Here is a 24,689-nt window from a genome sequence, read left to right as displayed (position 1 = left end):
CGTGGTGAGTCTAAGCTCCCTATACCTCATAAAAATACCCTTACCATAATATTATGTTTTTGTTGATGATATGTAATAATAATGATGATGATGGTGATTATGATGATTATAGGTACCTACTATTCTGATTGATTGGATTATAGGATCAAAATAAATTTAACCGTTGATATAATATTTTAACGATTACCTATCTACGCTGTTTTTCGACTAAATGTTTGTACTGGGTTTTAATTTATATATAAGTGCGATCTTTTCACAGTTCCAAGGTAAGTATTTCAGGTCTGAGTGTTTGGTATTGATTTTAATATTTAGTGATCTAAATTGTACGAGGTTTGAATTTGAAACCTCAATGAAAATGTCTCTGACTAGGAGGAAAATATTTTTACTGTTGGCAACCCTGAGCGCATAATACGTACGGATTACGGGTGACAACTGACAAGTGCTAGCACCGCAGGTGACGCACTTTACGATTGTTTTTGGATCATGTAATAAACGAACCCAAAAAACGAACCCATAATAATTATAAATAAGAAGATTATCATAAAATATAACTGCAGTTACTCTCATACGTTAAAAATCATTAAAATTAATTTTCTGTAGGTAATTAATAAACATAAATGCAACTTAAAAATTAAAAAAAAAATTATATTTACTACTCGCGATATAGTGGACAAGGGTCATATCACTTACACAATTTTTTTCCTTGTTGTATAAATATTATTTAAAAATACTAAAATTAATATGCGCGAAAATAGCGCAACTGGTCAAGTCTTGTTGACTGCCAAAACTGACTGTCAAAAAGATAGAGGTTAACCATTAGTCTGTGACCAACTGTGATTCATCTATCTATTACTAACTCTATAGTAAATTGACAATTAAAAGTGTTTGTATTCTCTTTGAATGAAATAGTTTCGCCACTTGTACTAATCTAGCTTTAAATAAAAATAATTTAAGCATCCGAAAAGAAATAGAATGTCTAAAAACATTGTGTTTGAGGGATGGCTTACAAAATCGCCTCCTTCGAAACGTATCTGGAGAACGGTAAGACAATCTTACATGCAGTAAGCAGTTCAATCGTATAAGTTTGTTGACAGATTGAGTACTTAATTATTCGATGGCATTCACTGTGATTAAATAATGTTGTGCTCATTGTTTTCATAGTTTAATTTAAGCTAAACAAACAAGTGCAATAGTTGAAACTTTTATACCAGAAATGGCGGAGAAGGTGGTTCGCCTTGCGACAGTCGGGCGAGCTTCCAGGGCAGTATTTCTTAGACTACTATGCCGATCGCAACTGCAGACGGCTCAAGGGAACGATCAACTTAGATTTCTGTGAACAGGTATATCAGCAACATTTCTGAATCGTAAACATTTGATATCAATCAATTGGGCGGCTCAGTCAGACGATCGAACGGCGCCGCCGTAGTCGCTGGGTTCGTTTCGCGCAATTCTCCCGTATAAATTTACTTTATGTCTGGATTGAGGCGTGGGCGACAGAGGCTGTAGCACACTTGCTACACTGCTACTGCTAGCTCTTGTCAGTCCTCCAGAGACGTTGAGAGGTACAACACACCTCCAGCTCAGTGGTTGATTCATTTTGATTTTAGTTTTTGTTCTGAGAATTATTTAGTGACTTGTGTAAGTGAAAAACAGAATAAAGCATAATTTTGTTCTTGTTATTGTTGAGAAATATCAGCAAACTGATTAAATTTCTTAATTTCTGTCGATTAAAACATTTACAATTGCTGTATATGCAGGTAGATGCTGGGCTGCATATGGAAAGGGGTAGCCATGGCTCCCTAGACCCAACATTAAGAGGCTCAGTGTTTACTATCCAGACTCAAACTAGGATTTATCATCTAGAAGCAGATTGTGAAGCAGATATGGAGCGGTGGGTGAATGCTATTTGTCGGGTTTGTGGTTTACGAGCTACAGATGACAGGGATCATGGAGCCGGTAAGTGTTGATTCATTAATTTCATTCTAAATCACTATTTGTTGTACTGTTAAGCAATATGACATATAGAATTCTGGATAGGTATTGTGAGCAAGATTTTTTTTCTACTTTTTTAGACAAAATTTTGCACCTTTTTTGAATTTTGTGTCAATGGTTTTTTGGGTTACAGTCAAATTGATGTACTACTATATTGATCTTACTCTTCATATTTTTTATCAAAGGACCAATGCTAAGTGACAATAATAATAATAGCTGATAACATACTTTCCTGCTTACATCTAAATATTTACAACATCTACCGTGAGATTCATGTCAAAGTCAAAGTCAAAATTCATTTATTTTAAATAGGCTTAGTTTAGAAGCTCTTTCGAAACGTCAGGTAATAATATTAAACTTAAGATAATGGTGACAATAATCATTCGAAAACTTAAAATTAAAGTTACAAGGGTTCCAAACGTGCATTGGTCCGAGAAGAGCCCACAACAAACTCAGCCAAGGTTTATTTTTTATTTATAACCATTTTACTTATTTAAAACTAAGCACACAGTTGTATAATACAGTTTAACACCTAGCTTATATTTATTATAAGCCTTTACTAAAAGCTTGCGTAAAAGTATTATAAGACTTTACTAAAAGCTTGCGTTTAATAAACACTTTGAACTTTTTGAGTGACATTCCAGTAACTTCATGCAAAGCAAAACCCTTTTAAAAAGAATTATATTTGCTAGCAGTTACATATATCGTAACAAATCAATTATTATATATACAATTAATTATTAATTCAAGAAATAGCAAATGCCTGCAATGCTGAATTTTTTTTTGATTGCTATTTGGGTTTCATTGACTTCCTTATTATTATTAAGCTAAATTGATGAGCTAAGTATAGTACTCTAATAGTAATCTGAAATGTTAATAGCTACATGGCAAAGGGACCACCCTCAATAACTGAGCTGTCATGGTTTTCAGCCCCGCCCATTGGACTATTATTCACAGCCTATAAAGCCTTAACAATCAGTTAAAGGGGAAAGAGAATATAATTAGAAAATAAAGCAAAAATATACACTTTTTTAATATACTATTGCTCTGTGCAGTGGCGTGCAACAGGTTTTTAACTAGGGTAGGCACTGTACATACAAATTTGTATGTCTATTTTTTTTTGAAATACAGTTTGTAATGAGTCATAGTTAGGCAGTGCATTTTTGCATTTGTGAAGTGTATTCCACTGGCTCTGCGATATATAAGTACATTGTCTTACTGACTAGGGAACTGTTTTGGTATCTTATTTTATAAAATAATTTGGCTGTGCGTTGTGTCCCCCCAGTCTTTCAGTTCAGTATGAATTTTTTTTTCTGCAAACTTTACAAAAGTATGTTTACATAATTAATGCGAAATTTGTCCAACCAAATTTTACTGTATGTCCTTTACATATTTTAGGTATATTATAGTTTATTCTACATTTATATTTAATATAAAGACAGCAATAAATTAAACATATACAGACAGCAAATTCAGCTAGCTAGCTTTAAGAACTAGCAACCATTAAGAATTACTAGTGATTGAGTTAAAAAGAATTTGAAATACTTTTAAATATTCATTTAATAACCTTGATCACTTTATGTTATCATTTACATTTTGTTCTAGCAGTATATCAAAACCGTTCGGTTAGATTTGATCAAGAAAACATAGCACTGAGGATTGTTAATGACAACAGAAGGAGGCAACTAGCACATCAGAGGGCTAATCAAATCATAAGGAAGCCTACAGAAAAACCTCGAATGGCCCATGCTTCTACAATGACTTTAGAACAATATGGAACAGCTGATACCGGGGCCTATATACCTATATCTGAATGCACTACTGGGTCCCGTGCTGAGGTATATTATAGTACTTGCAAACCCAGTCAAGCTTTGCTTTGACTTATGTGCACTTCTACCCTCATTTTTTTTTATATTATTGATATGTTGTGCTATTTAAAATGTTTCTTGTATTGTGTTGTCTAATATCATTCTTTCACTAATTTTTATCCTTTTCTTTCAGCGAAATGTGCATATTGCATTTAATTTTGATCCCAGGAATATACTTATAACCACTAAAGCTCCATTTCACGAGGTACAAGACAAGAAACGCGATTTCAGCAAGCGTGTTTATTTTAGTCAACCACAGATCAAAATTAATGATGTGGATCTTTCCGAACATGAAGAAAACCAAAGCGTAAGTCAACCTGAGATCAGAATTAATGATGTGGAGCTTTCTGAATATGAAGAAAACCAAAGCGAGGATGAGTGTACATCAATGTATGCAGGTGGAGCTAAAACCCGTAAGTAATCGTCATATGATATGATATATTTTATTTCATCTTAATGCTAAGATCTAATGGTACTTATCCTCTAGGTGGTTGGACCGTCTCAAAAACTTTTACCAAATTGTCTTTGACGCCAAATCAAAATAAAGCTGTCATGACTGACCCTGATGGTAATTACTCATTTTTAATAATCATTTTATTATAGTGCATTATGATATAAATGCTGTAAGTTGAAAATTACAGCCGAGACAATATTGGAAATTCGAGCCGTACGCGAGAGCTATAGTAAGGAAGCAGAGGTTGTAATTATCAAAGCGCACGTATATCATACGACGTTTTATAACACATTTGCGAGGAAACACACTTCAAACTTCTGAAAATGAATTTGCATCTTTGCCTGATTTCCATATGATGAAATTTTGATACGCTTGTCATTTTGCACATATAGCGAAGTGCGTGCGTTTGTTTTTAGGCAAACGCACCAAAACAGCTTGTTCCAAATCTGTATTACTTATTAGTAAATTAAAATTTTTATGTTTCTGTTACATATGGTTGTCATTTTTTGTCAAAATTGTTAAAATTAAAGAATTAAATGGTTTTTTATTATATTTTATCTCACAAAGTTTATTTTATTCATAAAATGTTGAGCACTTGTCTGCCGTAAAAACTCTGCTAAAATTTTAAAAAGTGCCATTTTTTTTTAGACGAATGATAAACGTTTTGAATTACATTACATCACATGTGCGTTTCACTTTAAATTACGGCACATGTGCGTAATGAGATACATTACAATATTGAAATTGGGTGAAATAAGAGATATTTTACGAGCAAGTGTGTTATAAAATAAGACATATTTAAATTACACCCATTTATGTTATATGTATTTAAAAATAATACAACAACAACAACATTAATAATTCTATTAATGTTGTTGGTGATTTAATAAAACATATTGATATAATACCTGCTGGATTATTCACAAATTTGGTCTTTATTAACAACCTTCTAAAATAAACATCAAATCAACTGTCAAAATGTGATTACCTACTTTATGATATTCACAAAAGGTTGCCAGTAATGACTATTGTTACACAGAATCTCCAGTTTGTATATTTCAACTAACATACTTCAAAGGTATTGATTGTATCAGCCTGCTGGTCTTCTAGCCATGTTACATATCAATTCACGCTTCAATAATAACAACTTGAAAATAGTTTAAAAAACTAAAAAAATACGCTTTTAGCACGCACTAAAAATTACAATTGGATTTAAGTCACGTGATAATTTTTTTGTATCTTATTCAGCAAACCCTTTCATTTAATATCTCTATATCATGGGGGTGCATTTCAAATAGCCAATCCGCCATCTTGGATGTCCGCCATGTTGGATTTAAGTCACGAGACTATTTTTTTCGTATTTCTGACAGCAAACCCTTTCACCATTTCAAGGATCTCGCTATTTTTAATGAACCATGGTGCATTGAACATTTGCTTGAGTATATAGCCTCAGCTCTTTGAATTATTGGGATGCTGAGTCTCAAGCAGAACCCTGGAGCTGTATTCCATATTGGTTTCAATGTAGCTTTGTAGTGTAGTTTTTTAAAAATATTAATTTATGTATTTTTAATAGGACCTCCGATACCACCCCGGCCACCAAAAACTTTCAAGAATATATCTCAAACAGAGGTAGCACAAATACATAATGAACCCGCAGATAATGTAAGTAGTAATTACACATTTTAGTATGTAGTATGTATAGAACTATGTATCTTGTTTTCGACCGCAAGAAGTTTTCAAGTCCATAGTCAGCAAATTCCATTATGGAAACTTCATATATGAACGAAAATGTCTATCATTATCATTAATAGCCGATGGACGTCCACTGCTGGACCTTTTGGACTTCTAAACAAAACGGTCTCGAGCCGCGAAAGCTTCTATAATGAACAACTTTATAGAATATCTCTTCCAAGAAGACAATCGCTACCTTTGGATCCACCTGGAAAAAATCTCTTTAGATATTGGTGTTGTTTACAAGCCTGGTCATATAAATGTCAACAGTATTCCAGACACTTTTTACAATTAAACAAACAAAACAAAATAGGAACGACGAAATCGGGGATTAATATTAGAATATTCCGATTTTTATCTTCTTTATCCTGACAGCTCGGTGGAAGAGTATAAAAAAGACTTAAGTTATTAACAAAATTAATCCTTATCATTGCATTCGTAAAACGCCTAAAAATCGATACTGGATCATGTATCCACAAATCTTGTCAGATCTACTACATAAATGTCAACCGTTTTAGCTTCGCGACTCGCTGAACTATGTCAGTAACTTTGGTTCTTCTGCGGATCTCCCTATTTCTGATTTGATGCAGATAAACTCCAAGGATAATAGGCCTAGGCTGTTCATTATATGCCAGCATTCAATGAAATATTACAAGCCCAAACTCTGATCGCAACGTTTAATTAGAGAGCTTAATGTCCTTGGTCATTTAGAGATGATTTAGATGTTTTTTTTAAATTTGGTAATTGATTTAGAGGCTTAATTAGGTCTACGGATGTTTGGATCTGTGTTTTGCTATTGCTTGGAGATCTTGATATCTATGTAAGTCGTTATTCCGTACAACCATAAATCGGTTCTGAAAGACCTGGAGAGGTTTTAGAGTCGCCTTTGTGCGGTGGGAAAACACTACACTAGCGTAGGTAATTATTGGAGGTCTTAAAGAGTGTGCCCTTGGAGCGAAGACATTGGGTCTGTGTATTGCCTCTCGTGTCTTGGCTTTTCATTTGTGTTTTTAAAATGTACGTGAATCTGCTCATTGGGCAAGACAAGCTTTAATTTTTGTTCTTTGAAAATGTTTTTAGAGTACTAAAAAAGATTTTTATCGATATCATCTTCTATTATATTTGTGTTTTGTTCTATTTAATTTATCACGGTCACTTATTATTTGTAGCAATATTGCTTGGATTTATTATAGGATTGATCTTAAAGTTCTTTATAGTTGGTGACTTACGAGAGAAGTTGTAGTCACCCATAGATTTAGCATTAGAAAGTTCCTTTAATAACACTCTTTTCTCCCTCCGAATTTTCCATTTCGTAGTAATCGCTGGTGGGTAATGTTTTGAAATGCATGCTTATTAATAGTTTCCTGGAAAGTACAATCATACAGGTCATGTTCTTTCCAGGTAAAGGTCTGTAAGATAGGGTTGTTAAGATGTGTCCTGATGTTTATGGACTTATTGATAGTTTTGACACAATGGGATATATCAACTCTATCTGGAGTGATAGTCGAAGAACTGACCGACGGGTGTCGTGTTATATTCCAAAATATCCCGGGTAAATTATATATCTTGAAAACTATGCCTTGTAAACCCAATTTTTTTCTCTTATATACGTTTGACATGTATGTAATGTTTGTTTGGATTAATAAAACTACCAAAAGTTTTCGTTATTTGTTAAAATGAAAAATGGGATAATTGCGAGATGTCAGTGTGCAGTTACTTCTGCAACAATAGTAATTTTTTGGTGTTGCAGCATTATTTTACGATTGCTGCTGGTTCACTATATTGTAGGCCGCGTAAAATATCTTCATTCTAAAAAGCTTGTCACCTCTGTCAGTATATTACAAATTACATATTACCCCCCACTCATGGTTACCAATTGCAGTCCGCGCGGGGCACATGGATCGACATTAAATTATAGCTTTAGGCCGAAAGGCCTCAGCCCTGAAAGGGGCTGGAAGTACATGACCGTTGGAACAAGAACCCCTGCGCCTTACCTGGGCAAGGAGGCATAGCCTCGAGGCTCGTAACCTCCACCCGGATCTTTGTCTGGGAGGAGATGACTTGCCTCATGGTCAAAAATCAAAATGTCATGGCAGCACTTTTTAATTTATTGTGTTTTAGTTAGGTTATGAAATTTCATAGTACTATTTTCATGTGTTTTATTTTCCAGTAATAACTATCGACCTAACGATTTAATTGGCTTTTAATGAACTGTCTAGGCGTCAATTAGCGAATAATATAACTGGATGATTACGATTTGTACTGTAAAAACCAAGGTCCGGAAATAGACCTTTCAATATGACGTACAACTTGCATTATGCCTACTGTAACTAACTGTTCACAATTTCATATATTCAAATGAAATCCGTCTCAACCTTTATCTTACATTAAAATTCAGTAACGTCAGTATTGTTATCAAGTGTTTTGCCATGCATTTGCGCATTGCGCTCGTATTTTTAGCGCAAAAACGAATACATAATGGAGTCATTTTAGCTCCCATAACGCTACAGTAGCATAAAGTATCCCCACTCCTCTGATTTGTTTTTCAGTCTTAAATATAGGCGAGCGTTCTCGCGAATTTACATTCCTAAATGCGTTCATACTTCATACGTCCTTACATCTTAAATTTCAACCATGTACCTACCTGAAATAGCATTGCATACTTCTACATAGCAATCTTACTTCCTTAGGCTATAAATCTGAAATTGTTTGTTATTATTCTGCGAATAAATAGCTATTTTTAAAATTCTTTTACCACTGAAAAGTGCGAAACACATTATCAGCGAGTTACAGTCATGAAATAGCCCCATATATTTTCATATTATGCATTTGTTTAAAGATGTTAACACAAATAAAAAGACACTTCAATTTCACTCATTAAAGTAACATTTTTAACATTACTTCTCTACAAACAGAATATTTTAAATTCATTTGAGAAATGGAATTTATTGAATAGCTGCTCGTAGTTTCTTTTAGTCTGTGGTATTCATTTGTTATTTATGCCTTGTTGGCGACCATCGATAATTATATTGTAACCTTGGTAGCTATTATGGTAGCCATTTTTTTTACTTGAACACTACCCATATTTATTTTCACATTTAACCGTGCTCTAACATATTAGATCTAATGGCGATGATTTATAAATTACCTGAATTTCTGATATCTTTCAACCTTTTTAATTTTATCCTAGTCTTACCCTACTCCTACCCTAGCCCTACCTTACCCCTACCCTACTCCTACCCTACACCTACCTTAAGTTTTGAACCCATGCGGGACCCCTAGTCATATGCTGGTTCTTGCAACGCGGCACGTTTCAAAATACTAATTCCACTTTTGTTTGCATTAGATGCACAGACTGCGTGTACCGCAACCGTACTACTCGCGTAGGAACACTCCGCCGTCCCCGGGACCTTCTGGTTTGTGCCGCGGCGGCCGCATGGAAGTCGAGGAAGAATCCTCTACTGGACGGGTAAGTGGAACTATAAAAAAAATATATATGAAACTACTTTACTTTGTTTTATTGAGATCGAATACATTAACACCATTATCATCATCATCATCATCATCATCATCATCATCATCATCATCATCATCATCATCATCATTAAAACCCGTACTCACTCCGCACCCCTCACTGTTGTGGACGAGTCTCTTTACAAAATGAGAGGGAATAGGCCTTACCACGCTAATTAAGAAAATTCTCTGGTATACAGGTTTCATCACGATGTTTTGCTTCACCGTTTAAGTTACATGATAATTATTTTTTTTAAATGCACATAACTGCAAAGTTGGAGGTGCATGCCCCGGACCGTATCTCGCCCTCCGAATCGAAGGCAGAGGTCATAACCACAACCACTGGGCTATCATGTCTCTCAAGAATACAATAAGATTTATACTATAATTCATACTAATATCTATAAATGGATCGTTGGTCTATTAGTTAAGTAAGTCGAAAAAGTATTGTATGCCACTGCACGAAATTAGCCATTGTAGAACTCGTGCTGTCTTATGCAATTTGGCTACGCCTCATGCACTAAAATCACTTGTGCTACAATAGCCCTCATTACATGACAGTGGCATAAATTACTATTCACCACTATAAACAATATTCACGGCGAGTAACATGCGCTATATTACATCCCCGTATTGCGTTAAGAACGAGATCAACGCTGATGAAACCACCGGTGTCTCGTAAATAAACAATTGTTATCGTTCTACTATGTAAAAATTCATCATGCAAGTGTAACAGTTGCACACAGTTTATTATGGCATCAGGAATAAACGAAATTGTATGATTGCGGTTCGATTTCAATCGATACACTTAAATATTTATCGTAACGACCGTGAAAATGTAAAATTATTACTTATTTAATAAAGACGACATGAATAAATAATATGATTTTACCTTCAACACAATAGATGAATTAGCTATAGAGATGCATCGCACTTAAATTCACCAACACAATTCTCTGTACAGTCTGTAGTTTTTTGACATTCCATTAGGTTGTTTTTTTATTAAAATTTCATTCTGCGCGTCCGTAAGCATTATTGGCACCCAGAGCGCTGACATTTTTTTCATCCGCAAATGGTCGTGTACAGTGACTTATGGACACTCCCAATCGAAATGTTTACTCATCAGCTATAAAACGAACAGTAACACGACGATAGTATAAAATAATGTTTACAATTATTTTAGCCATTTGTTCTGTTACTGCTATCGTAGGGCGAGCGCGGATCGTCGTTAGTTAAACAAAACACACCAACGTGCAATTGTAGAATATAAAGCATTAACACCTAATGTTTCCCGCAAGTCTTCATTTATCTTCTCCGTACTGAACATTTTCATGCTCTCTCTCCATTTTCGCGAACACGTTCCAAAACGAAGCAAACAAATGACTATATTTAGAAAAAATACAAAAGAGAATCGAATGCTTTGTGAGTGTTACAGATATCTGAATTATGCCTGCCAGTATTTATATTTTTTTGTCACCAAGAAGTACATATATGATATGTACTTCTTGGTGACAAATACCCCTCGTATACAGACAGCTATAAATTTGATTCGTGTGTTTGTTAGCCTGTGTAAAAATGTGTATGTTATATACACATTTTTACACTCTACTCGTCACACAGAACGTTCGATTACATGATCGGTTTTTTGTTGTTTAAGCTGAGTGTTTATTGTAAATTTGATATATTTAAGTTAGAAATGCTCACAAATGAAACGTAACTTCATATTATAGTAACCAAGAAATTGTCGATCGTTTCTTATGCAATTCAACTGCACAAACTGGCGTTTTTAGGGGGATTTTTTCTTTACACGGCAAAAACGGTTCATCATTATCATCTTTATCAACCCATATTAAGCTCCCTGCTGAGCTGGAGTCTTCTCTCAGAATGAGAGAGGTTAGGTCAATAGTCCACCAGTTTGGCACAATTAAGAAAATTCTCGTTTCCTCACGTTGTTTTTCCTTCACCGTTTGGACACGTGATATTTAATAACTTAAAATACACACAAGTGAAAAGTTAGAGCCTGCCCCGGCCCGGATTCGAACCCAAACCCACACCCTCCGGAATCGACAGCAGAGGCCATATCTACGCGGCTTCTATAGAAACAGTTTTTGTAAACGCTAAAGATCGTTGATCTTATACTTTGACAGAGGGGTACGTCTAGCGAGGCAGGTACCTCCGTAATTCGTCCGAGTACAACACCAATAAGGTTTTGCAGTTCAAGGCGTTCAAGGCGTAGGCTGCACAACATTATTGATGCAAAACCTTATTGGTACGAGTATATTACAATAAAAGATTTTTGAGCTTTTTATGAAACTGAATTTTATATGGATTTGTTTTCGTTGGTTTTCTGACAACTCTCTTTTTCATTTTCCCCACTAGTTTTTATGTAAAACCAAGCCAACTTTTTATTAAGTTGTCCGATTTTGTTAATTTTACTTTTTATTACTGAGGTTATATTCGGAAGACGGTCTTTTATACATTTGAAAAAATAATCCGAACCCTAATGATAGGAAAACAGGGGACGATTGATTGTCTACCCATTAATTTCACCATTGGCACCGCCTTCAAAGAAAAAAAGTAGGTAGAAAATATTATAACGTTTTCTTTCGCTTATTAGTTTCACTATTACGTTTGTGCTTCAAAAAAACAAACGTATGCAACGTTTGTGTTTTTGAAGTTAGTAGTATTTTTTAAATATCTACTATATAAAAATAAGTCGGTTTTCCTTCCGCTATAACTCCAGAACGCACGAACCGATTTCCACGGTTTTAAATTCGTTGAAAAGGTCTCGGGCTCCGTGAGGTTTATAGCAAAAAAATTCAGGAAGAGCAAAGTAAGGGTAGGGATATGGTAGGGTAGGAGTAGGGTAGGGTTAGATTTGGGGTAGGGTAGGGTTAGGGTAGGTGTAGGGTAGGGGTACTATATAAAAATTAGTCAGGTTTTCCTTCCTGACGCTATAATTCCAGAACGCACGAACCAATTTCCACGATTTTGAATTCGTTGGAAAGGTCTCGGGCTCCGTGAGGTTTATAGCAAAGAAAATTCAGGAAAAGTAAAGGAAGTGTAGGGGTAGATTTGGGGTAGGGTAGGGTTAGGGTAGGTGTAGGGTAAGCGTAGGGTAGGGTAGGGTAGGGGTAGTTGAAAGTTTAAATCGAGTTTCACGCGGACGAAGTCGCGGGTGTCGCTAGTCGCGGGCGTCGCTAGTTATTTTATATAAATAAGGTAAGTAGATATTGTTTAAACAATATAAAACATTTCATACTCGCACCAAAAATTTTGGAAGAACAACATATCATTTCAGTAATATCTGATAAAGATATATTGACTCTTTCAAGTGACTGACGACTTTAGTTGCCGTTTTGTAACACTTTTGAAGAACAACATATAATATCAGTAGGTACGATATGGAATGTTAAAGATATATTGCCTCTTTAATGTGCACATTTTAGTTGCTGTTGCACACCTAAATTTTGAAAGAAAAAAACAAATAATTTACATATTATATATTATTTTTTAATTATAGAAGAAAATAACAAATCATTTCCTTACGATACGGAATGATAATGATATTGGCTCTTTCATTGGACGACTAGAGTAAGATGGCAACTAATAGACAAAGATCCCAAAGCGATCTGACACATCTTATTTTCATGATCAGATGAGACCTTAGGTTTTCAATAGCGTCTCATGTGCTTTGAATACCTGTGTATTTGTGGAGACTTGCTCTGTGAAACCCGAGTAGGGATCAGATGAGAAAGGTAACTAAAATTCAAATTTCTCTGTGAAAATAAAGTGTCAGATCGCTCTGGGATTTTAGTCTATTAGTTGCCATCTTGTCACACGTTTAGATTTTGGAAGAACAAAAAGAAAACATTTTCGTACGTTATGCAATGTTATATATATATTGGGTATTTCATGTGACGACTTAAGTGGCCGTGTTGTCACACTTGCACGATAAATAACTTGCTGCAGACCAGCCATTACTGCAATTTGACGTCGGTGTTCGACGACCCGCCCGCCGTCGACCGCGCACTCAAGCCGCGACACTGCAGCCACACCATCGCAACCGCTCCTGTCAACACCATTTCTGCCACGGTAATGTATTCAACAACTTTTTGTTTTGTCTTATATATATTATCTGTTATATATAAGTATATATAGAGTGCTGGGGAGTATTTCTCATAACTTCAAGGTGTTGACGAGTCCACTTAAGAGCCGAACTGCTTAGCTAATACTGTTTAACTAAAAAATAAAATCTTTTTATGTTTCATACAAATTAATTCAAATAATTCCGACTATACATGTAACCAATGCCTTTATCTATTCTTGTATTTTTATTTTTTTATTATATATATATAAGGATGCGGAGGAATATCATTTATTCCGAAAATATTCAAACATTTTTAATTAATTTTCGGTAAAGAATATAACTCCAGAATTATGGGAAATACTTCGAGCAACCTGTATAACATTCTCCTGTCACCGTGTTAGTTGCCACACTCCTACGAAACGGCTCGACTGCTTTGAATGACTTTTATTTGTTCGGTGATCTGAGTATAGGCTAGTATCTTTGGTCCAACCCAATTTATTTTTTATTAGTTTTTTGGACAATTTATTTTTACATGATGTGTGATTGACATACATACAACCCTAAATTTTAACCTTTCTACCCCTATTTTTTAATAACGATAATACTTTATAAGGCAAAACGACGTTTTCCAGGTCATTTAGTATTTTAAAGTATTATAAATACACGTTTCGGCTCCCGAAAAGATCATAAGTTTTTTAATCTCCCAGCAATTGGCCGATTTCTCTAAGATCTTAATTCTTCATCAGGTCACAAAATTTTATATCGCTTAAAGATGATTATTATCACTATCTTATAATTTAGACGACAAACTATGAGGAACAGGTGTTTCATCTCGGAAAGTCCTATTTCTTATGATAGCATTAAAATACTGTTTGATCCCACTAATATACCACCAGCAACTAATATCCTGTAAAATTTACCAATTATTTGTAGTAACTCGTTTAGAAGTAACCTTCACTATGTATTAAATGTTTAAAATTTCATTTAACGGATGTATTTTAAAGAAAATTTATCTAAATAAATAATTTTGTTTGATGATGATTTTCTGACACGATTCAGAGATATCGAACGAAATCAGAATATAACGCAGTGTAATTTTTATATATTAGGTAGATACGCCAACGCTTCAATTGAAAGCAGTCAACGTGTTCAAATCGTTTGAATAATCATAAACAGTTCCCGAGCGGCCTCGAGAGCAAATGTACAAAATTACGAATTCCCCTGTAAATAGCAACCTTCCCACGTGTCAAGCCCACCTTCCCCTTCAACAATAAGGCACGAGGAAAATAAAAATGAGGACGAAACCCTTTTAAAGATTAGACGTGTATTTTAAGAGCTATATTATTCTGTTTTTAATGATCATATAAATATAGACTTTATATTGTGTATATAGTAACGTTTTACTGTTGGTATGTGTTGTGGTAAATTGTGAATGTGTATGAACAGGTCGCCGAAGCAGAAAAGCCTAAACTTGCTAAGCTTGAGTATTTGGATTTGGATCTCCCAGTGATTGAATCTGCGGTGAGTTTGAACTTACAAAATATTAAATACTAGCTGACGCCACGCGGTTTCACCCGCGTGGTTACCGTTCCCGTGGGAATATGGCGATACTATATAGCCTATAGCTTTCCTCGATAAATGGGCTATCTAACACTGAAAGAATTTTTCAAATCGGACCAGTAGTTCCTGAGATTAGAGATCGTTCAAGTAAACAAAGTCTTCAGCTTTATAATATTAGTATAGATTACCTCTAAATTTTTGCCTTCCAAAAAAATTGTTTTGCAGTAATGATGTTGATAATAGGGAATATGCATTTGATTCGAATCGATATTTTTAGCCAGATATTTTTTCTTTGTATCTCTATTGGTATATTATTATTTTTTTTTTATTTACGCGGTTTAAATTATGAGTTTTATTTATTAAAAAGATTGTGTAATTCCCGGGGATTTCAATAATAGTGAAAAATTCGATATTGATTGTTCGAAGAGTGACTTAATTTTCCGTTAATAAGTACAGGTGACCAATAAAAAAGTGTCGTTTGAAACGTGTGGCGTCATTGTCCACGTTCGCAAAGCGTGCTAAAATTGCGGTGTTGTATCCTGGGATTTTATATTTATCACAGTTTTGTTTGTTATATCGAAGATAATTTAAATTATTAAAAAAAACCACTCTTATTCCCTATTGTTGTACTTTGACTAAACGCAAAAATAGATGTACGTACTCATTCAAAAATATTATTATAACTTTTTATGTTCTACTTAATGATCAACGCTTAACGCAAATATTATAGAAGCTTAAGTGGCGGTAGTTACCACATATAGCATAAAATCTTCGATAATAATTAGTGATAACAAAGGTGAAGTAGTTTGAATTGTTAACGGGTTCAAAAAATTTCAAAGATTTCGTTAGCGAATTAGGCTACGGCGAATTTCTACTTTTGTGCGGAACTATAAATATCTTGTAAGTTGTTCGCCATAAACGGAATTTATCCCCGTGACATATTTTATCAAAATCCGTTCAACTTTATAAATCTTGAAAAACTAATATAATTGAATTGTCTGTCTGTGATTTCAAAATAATTATGTTGTCTCAAGTGATTCCAAGCTTTTTTCAAGTCGTGTAGTGATAACTACATAGGGGAGAGTAAACCGCTCCGTAACGTAACGCGCCACTCTGTCTAGATTCTCTTTCTCTCACGTTTTTCAGCAGGTCTTAGTTATCACTTCTGTCGAGCTTCCCGAGGTGCACAAGTTTTTTTTTATTCTGTCTGTCTTATATAATGATTTATTTATTTTGCTATCATCCGCGAATCAATCAATTGCAAAGTCAATTGCAATTGCACGTTGTAGAGTCAACATCTCCTGAGGATGCTCCGGTTTCGGGGTGAAACGTACGTAGAGAGTATTTTGTCGGACCTGGGTGACGTTGTCGCATGGGTTCGTCGACTTTTCGCGGATGATAGCAAAATAAATAAATCATTATATAATCATGATGAACTTCCGCAAAGTAACGCCTGCTTCTATCCAATATCTGTCTGTCTTGTTTGTCCGGGCTTATCTTTGGACGATTGAAGAGCAACGTACTACTTTTTATCCCGGAAAAAACCACGTCACCCACGGGATTTGTGATAAACTGAATTTCACGCCTACGCATCGTGGGCGTCCGCTAGTAATGAATAGAAATAGTGCAGTGAGGGTTCACTTTGTATATTAATTGTATAATTTATTATTTTTGTCAACAGTCGGACGCTCCCATTATAGTGCACGGAAGATCTCGCTCATCAGACGCCGATGCGTACAAAGTAGTGGACTTCATTAAGACCGAGGCATTTGTTGATACCGTGCAGGAGTGCGAAGATAACCGGGCTGCGCAACTCTGACAGATGGAAATGGACAGGGCGGCCGATGAATGAGCCCGTGCCGCTCATGGTGTGTTAAACACCATGAACTGTTGCTGTTGCACTATCTCTTATAAAATTAATCGTCATATATAATAACTCGTCATTGTGACCTTGAATTTGTTTGTTTTCCTATGCCGTGAAAGTTGAGGCGCTAGGAAAAGCGCACGTAACTGTATTAGTGAATCAAGAAAAGCGGCCAAAGTGAACAATTTTCAAAGTATTTAATCCTTAACCAGTGACTAAATTATACCTTCAAGTATTATAATATAAAATTAATAAAATACATATGTGAGCTGTTGATATTCTGGATGAATTTCAGTGTATGAGTTAATAATACTGTGGATGAATTTCACTTGAATATTCGTACGTTAGCACGAACGTGATTGGTTACTTCGCGTTGCGCCAACGTTGTTTAAGATAAAAAAAACTTTTGCGCTAAATATTGTGTGGTTTTCTTAAGTACCACAATGTTGTTGTTCGTAGTTATATTAATCAGTATCTTTCTGTATTGGTATCAACATGAAAGACGTAGACGACCATATAGATCGGGGAGTCGTTACAGTGATTAATTACTGGGCAAAAGGTCGTACGTAGGCTTGAATGGGGGGGTTATATTTAACTCGACTGAAAGGAAATTTATTATTGGAATTTTCTTGTATCTCTGCCTTTTCCGCCTCTGCTGGAACGATCTGTCTAATAATAACAAGTAGCCAATTTATTTCGTATTCTGTTATTCCGACTTTACACCGTCCGTGTAATTAAATTTGAAGTAAAAGTCTTTGTTTTCATTAAATAACTCCTGTTTTTTGTTTATCGCGATACAAAGATACTCATGTCGAATTTAATAATTCGACGTTAATAGGTAGGTTTTAATAAAGTGTAGATGAGTGTCGTCCGCTACACACATTCGAGTTATTTCCTGCTACGCAACTAATCGATTATATTATAGATTGGCCCTACCGTTTGAGTTGTTTTCAAAGAATAGAGAGATGGGTTGATAATATTTTACTTTAGTATCTTTTCTCGACTTCGCTTTAGTGGAAACCTATCTTTAACAGAGGGAAGAGGAATTTTGCTCAGCATCGGCTCAAATAGTTTTGATGTAAGTTGCTCGTGGCAATATTTGGCAGAGCATGATGCGGGAATGTTTGTTATTTTATAGAGTTTTATAAAAATATTGAAATGACTGGCTATATTGTAATATTATACACGTAGCATTTCGATGCGTATATTTTTCAGCGGATAAGACGATGGGGGAATCTTCGCCCTACGAGTTCCTCGTTCCTTGGTGTCCTTTTGCTTTTAATTTTTTATACACTTAATGATCCTTTTAAAAATAATCGTTAAGTGGTAATTTTTTAACATTTTCCTAAAATGTTGATACTACTGAACAACAACATTTTTTTTTTCATATGCAAACATATGTCAGGTTTAAATTGAATTAAAAAGCACTCAGTTGAAAACGTAACACACAAAATGTGCTTTATATGAAATTCTTATATTCCTGCTCTAATTTCACATCTTTTATGATCGATTTGTCATTTCAATATTTAAAACTATGGTCTAGATGATCAGAAATGCACGCCCTTAATGAAAGCGTTACCATAAGCAACGATTACAAAACAATGCTATAAAAGAGATCCGATGTTTATATCGCTGTGTAAATTCAAAATGATGCATTTACTACATTTTAGATATTATTGTTGTTATGAAATTTTCATATTTAAAAAAATGTAACTGTAAACTGTCGACGATAACCAACATGGCATTGTTATGAATGCGTCTTTTGTATATATTTATTTCTTGTAGCAGAGGAGCTTATAGGATTCTTGGAGTTGGCTCCCTTATAATTGTAAATAAAACAATGATTGCGTAAATTTAAGTAATTATTTATTGTGTAATTTTTCTGTATAGTCGGAAAAATTGTGAAAACACGATTTTAGATGCAAAATTTGTGGTGTTCGATGGCCACGAAAATAAATTGGTCGCAATGAAAATGTTTTATTGTGTGGCTAATTATTAGGAGGGTTATTAAAGTGTGATTTGTGGCCATGTCGTTAACAATCAGAAAATCACATTGTGATTTTAATGCTTTGTACTTGTCTCTAACTAGGAGAGCCTTGAGTATTGCTATATTTAAAATCTTGCAATATAATATATTATTTGTGCAATGTCGTAGGTACTGTTTTCAATGTTAAAGTAGAATTTTAAATTATGTAAGATGTTTTGAAGTAAATGTTTACTGTTTAGTCCTTGTATTGTGTAGAGTCTAATTATTATATTCCCTTATTCACGTTAGTATGAAAAGATTTTGTCTTTGGTGTCAACAGAGCATTCCTAGATATAAATAAGGTGAAGATTAAAAAGCACACACACAGAGGTCACTTAATATTATTTGAGAAATGAAACTTTATACTGTCAACCATGCCAAGTTTTTAGTATTTAGTAAGAAATATATTGTAATTATATAGTTGGAATTATCTGAGATATGGAGCTTTAAAGTTGTATTATCAGACAAACGCGTCTGATATATAACATTATGATCGGTGAAGTGACTTAGGAAAGTTTTAAAGAAGTGTATTTTAACGAATGTATTATGGATAACAATATGTTAAGATTTTATATTCCTCATTCTAACTTTCTCTTGTATTCGTATGATATAATTTAACTCAGAAAATTGCATTTATATTATCTATGCAAGTAAGATTTTCTTTTATTAATAATTCTACGATCTACTAAACTACTATTTACATTATACTATATAGAATATAGATTTAGTTAATAATATATATTTATATATAATATATATTGCTTATTTTTTAATATCCTTCTATTTGGATTATATTACTATACTAGTATGCACCTACAACCAGTTTAACATGTACATACAACCCTGTATTTAATTTGATATTTATATATGTTTTACACTCTACTAAACATATTTTAAATATTTCGTTGTATTCAATTTATTTATGGTGATTATATTTACCTTGACAGTGTAATTTAAATGATTATTATTACGCTAAATATATTTTACTGTCTACTATCAAAGTATGATATTATAAATGAAATTAATCTATTTGGGAAACATAGGCGGTAGAAGTTGACAGGCGCTAATTTACATCCCGTCCGGAGACTGCACAGGCAAAGCTATGCAGTCTGCGGCCGGGTATGTGGGACTCGCTGATCTCTATATTTAATATTTATATCTGTATTTAATAAATAATGGTACACACGATGAGCTTGAAGAAACGAACAGTGTATTTAGTTTTTGTTGTTAAGTCAATAAATATTTTCTTACTCCTCTTTCAAAAAAAATAAAATATACTATAGCACAATATACTATACAAAATTTAACATAGATATTTTGAACTGATTTTCAAATGTGTATAGTGTATTAAATAAACAAATTTCAAATTTACTACTGAATCTAATATTTCGTCGTCCACTTACAAATCATTTTTAAATATTTCGTGAAACCATTAGTGACCGCAGGCTGAATATATTTTCTATGTCTAATGATAATTTATACACTTAACTTATTGTTAAGCTATTATTAAACAAAATTAAATAAAATAAAATCTGTGTGATTTTTGAATAATATATTGAAAATTGCAAAAAAAAAGTAAAAAATATACTAATATCAAAAAGTGAATTTAAGCCTACAGCCACTCAGTGTTATCCTATATATCTTATATTATTTATCAAGAAATTATATTAAAAACATCTATCTATACATAGTTATTTGTATCGTATGTATAAGGTATAAAATATATCAAATTCGTTACTTATACCGACTAAAGCACAATTAAATTTTTAAATAACATACTGATATCTCAAATTATATTTTAACTTGTAATTGTAATAATGACTACAGACTAACGACTATTTTTATCGTGTAACACACACGCACAATTTATAACTAGTTGTTCTACGAATATATTTACAGTAGTTGTACCAGCGCTGAATGTGTTTCAAATAATTACAAACTGTATAGACTATTTTAAATATAAGAAAATTAATAGAGATAGAGATTTATGGTAACACATCCCTATAATATAATGTCTAATTGTATATTTGTCTCGTGTATATGATAAGATTTTTCTTCCCCTGGCTTACAAATATCTTCAACGTTTAAAAAAAAACGATCTTTTCAGTTATCACATTGTAACGTCAATTAAACACAGGCGTGGAAGATAACTGTCTTTATCGACCATCATTTTTGTTGATTAACATATACGACTTAATTCTGATTCTGACTTCCGGATTATGAGCTTTATATGTAATACCTAATATTTCCTTGAGAAAATTGCAATAGACTTGGGTGGGATATTTTAGGCATTAATAAAACCAGGTAGAAGAATACCATCTCATGGAGATATTTATTTATACTTCTCTAAGCTATTTTCCAAAATCTAAAAGAATTTTCCCGTTGAAAATAAATACTAAACCTATACGTACGAACTTAATTAAAGTTTATGCACCGACAGCAGACCGTACAGTATACAAGAGGAATGTGAGATATTTTATGAGGACTTGTATCTGGCAATGACGATGACAAAAAACATTACATTGATATAATAATGGGAGACATTAACGTTAAAGTGGTGGAGACTCCTATACATAAAATATCACGTACAGTCTTAAGCGAACCTTAACAACAATCGTTGGGCGATTAGAGTAAAAAATGTGAAATGAAATAAAAATAGAGTTCCCTGCTGAGCACATCCTCACTGTAATGAGTACATGGTTCAAATTACCTAAATTGCGTTTAAACACTTGGAAATCCCCTGATCATAAAAATTCTAAAACAACAAGGAATCCGATCGACTAATTAATCGATCGATCGACTTACTGTAATGTAAACCGATGATTCCATAATGGCATTACCAGTGTTAAAACTTACCCAGGCGCAGATATCAACTCCGATGACATTCTAGTGTTGTCTAGAATCATAATGAAGTTAAAGAAATTAGAAATTCCTCGATTTACACAAAAATTGAAAAACGATGAAGTTGCAAAAATCTACAGAAATATTTACAGAACCTACAGAATCTACAGAATAAGTCTTGACGATTTAATTCCAACTAAAGTGAATGAGGTATTTATTACAAACTAAAATTAAAGATGCCAAAGAATTGGAATTGGTTCAGTGGTGTAATTATTTAGATCTTCTTGCAGCAACGCACCAGTGTGTTGCTCTACATAAGGCAATTAAATAAGGAATTTCTGAATAAAATGAATAATGCTGTTTTTAATGTTGTGATGGATTACAGTGGTACTGCGGTAGAATTAAAAGGACGATATAAATCTGGGAAGCCTTTAGATCAGAGTTTTACTGTGACGACCGGCCAAGTCAAGTTGTTGTTAAATGTTCTCTCACTGGTCTAACCATCATTCTAGAGATAGAGAAGGCGGTAGAAGAAGCTTATATACCTCTAAAACTAATAAAAAGCATGCTGCAACTTTTTTATAAAATATGTGACTATGGAAACCATATACAACCGACTTGCTTGTAGCCATTCCCAAAAAAACCCAAAGCGATGAAATGCTCAGATTATCTAACTTGATGAGTCAATCTGTGAAAGGTTTCTAAAAATCATCTGCAACAGGATATTCGGAAAATGTCAAGAAAGCATATGTCTGCAGCAATTTAGATTCTGGCCAGGAGTTGGAACTCGAGAGGCTATATTTTCATTGAATATGTTATTAGAGCGAGCCATAGAGAAGCAACAAAAAGTATATCTTTGCTTTATGGACTACGAAAAGGCATTTGATAGAGTTAAGCACGATTTTTTCATAGAGATTACCACTAATTTTCCTTGTCAATAAAATTACATTGGAAGAACTCTGTCGATGGCTGTTTTTCCTTCTACAAATATATTAGTTGTTATCTGGATGGGGATGTGTTAGTGTACCTGTGTGTTAGTGTAAAATTAAATTTGTGTATTAATCTTACAAATGTTATTTATAGGCGTAAAAAATAAATGTGACACCTTTACCTATATTTGATGTACTATTCGAAAATATTATACATGTTATGTATGAATCTAATTGTATTTAATAGTAAAGATATTGTAATTTTAACAAATATATTAGAATATGATTATAGGTCACATCGTAATTATTCCAACTATACCTATAGTATAGTTGGAATAATCACGATGTGACCTTCAAATATTTAAAATATCTCCTATCTAACAAAAAAAGAATAAATGAAATCGCCCTGCGCACGCAGACATTTTTGGCGATTGTAGTGTCATATAATAAAAAATACCAAGTTTAAATAAATGTTATTCTCGTCCCAAAACTTACTGAATATTTATAATAATCGTGTTTTATTTTAGTGTTACAAATATATTCACATATTTAAACTTACAATGATGTTTGTATAATTAAATTTAGATTAAATAAATAAGAGTTTAAATTGAAGTAACTTCTTCAAGTAGAAAAATATTTTAGATTAGATTTAAAAGATTGTAAAATTTTCTTTATTTATAATTTGTATGTCGCCATATTATTTGTTTTTTTTTTTCGAGTAAAATTACTACGATGTATTGGAACACGGAAATGTATTACATGTGTTGATTTAGTTTTTAAGTTTTTTTATTACATGCATACTTAATTTTTATACTTTTAAAAATAATTCGTGTTTATTTCTATTCTAGAATTTGTTATTGTACCTATATATAAGTAAGTGTAATAAAGTTGTTTAATGTCACCAGTAGTTTTAATATAGTTTACTTATTACACTCCTGTAGCTAAGTTTAATAAAATTATAAAACTACTTAATACGAAGAAAATATTTCTTTCTGTGATGAATTAATGAGGTTTCAGCGATGATCGACGTGTATTAGTCTGTGAAGGGTATTTGAAATTATAGGCACATGCAGTGGCGTGCAGAAGGTTTTACGCCGTTTTACGTACGGTTTTTCAGGTGCACTGTACGTACAAATCTAGAGAATGGAAAGTTCCTTTTCGAATACAGGATTGTATTGAGTTCTGCACCTGATTGGAATTTATTAATGGATACGTATGAGAAGCATTATAAAATCCTAATTGATGTCGCTAATTCGAGATCTAGACCAGACATTTTCCTTTTGTCCTAACAAACTAAGCGAATATTACTTATAGAGCTTACTGTGCCGTGGGAGACTAACATTCTGAAGGACCACAGTATAAAAGTGAATAAATTATATGAACTAACTAAAAATGGCTATGTAGTTAGTCTGTACGCCGTAGAATTAGGTGCGAGAGGATTACCAGCAAAATCTCTATAACTTGCTTAAAGACCTTGGCCTCTCTAGAAGTGCAGCTAGTTCTATATTAGAACGAGTATCCAAATCTGCTTTAATAGGATCTTACCAAATTTGGCTAGACAGGGAGAACAACACGAGCAGAGAACAGGGAGTGTTGATCGATCGTCAAGGAATTCCTTAACCCTATATTCTGTACTTACAAGTTCAGGACTCTGCTCGGAGTTTTTCTCTATCACGCGATGGACCCGGCACCCGTACGGTGAATCCATGGAATGCTAAGATATTCGTCTCTGTGTAATTTATGAATTTATATATGTCAGATAACTACATGATGATGAAAAAAATATTATGTTAATTATAATATAATGAAACAAAGTTAGGA

General features: G+C 33.6%; 1 protein-coding gene across 4 annotated transcripts; it reads left to right on the top strand.

Annotated features, from left to right (window-relative positions):
- The first annotated feature begins 836 nt into the window (after positions 1-836).
- On the top strand, positions 837-23,769 carry LOC112048106 (GRB2-associated-binding protein 2). Of its 4 annotated transcripts, none has more exons than XM_052890561.1 (11): positions 837-1,041; positions 1,212-1,340; positions 1,758-1,956; positions 3,598-3,830; positions 3,994-4,273; positions 4,408-4,428; positions 5,888-5,976; positions 9,392-9,514; positions 13,531-13,653; positions 15,095-15,169; positions 16,890-23,769. In XM_052890561.1, the coding sequence occupies exons 1-11, from the start codon at positions 973-975 to the stop codon at positions 17,025-17,027; spliced, it is 1,479 nt and encodes a 492-aa protein (XP_052746521.1). In that variant the 5' UTR covers positions 837-972; the 3' UTR covers positions 17,028-23,769. The 4 variants fall into 4 exon arrangements, with proteins under 4 accessions (XP_052746521.1, XP_023941258.1, XP_023941273.1 ...); XM_024085490.2 differs by having other exon boundaries at positions 838-1,041; positions 4,348-4,428; XM_024085496.2 differs by having other exon boundaries at positions 841-1,041; positions 3,601-3,830; positions 4,348-4,428.
- Positions 23,770-24,689: the final 920 nt, after the last annotated feature.

Source organism: Bicyclus anynana, chromosome Z (genome assembly GCF_947172395.1).
Source record: "Bicyclus anynana chromosome Z, ilBicAnyn1.1, whole genome shotgun sequence".
Lineage (NCBI taxonomy): Eukaryota > Metazoa > Arthropoda > Insecta > Lepidoptera > Nymphalidae > Bicyclus > Bicyclus anynana.
This window is presented reverse-complemented; position numbering and strand designations above follow the sequence as displayed.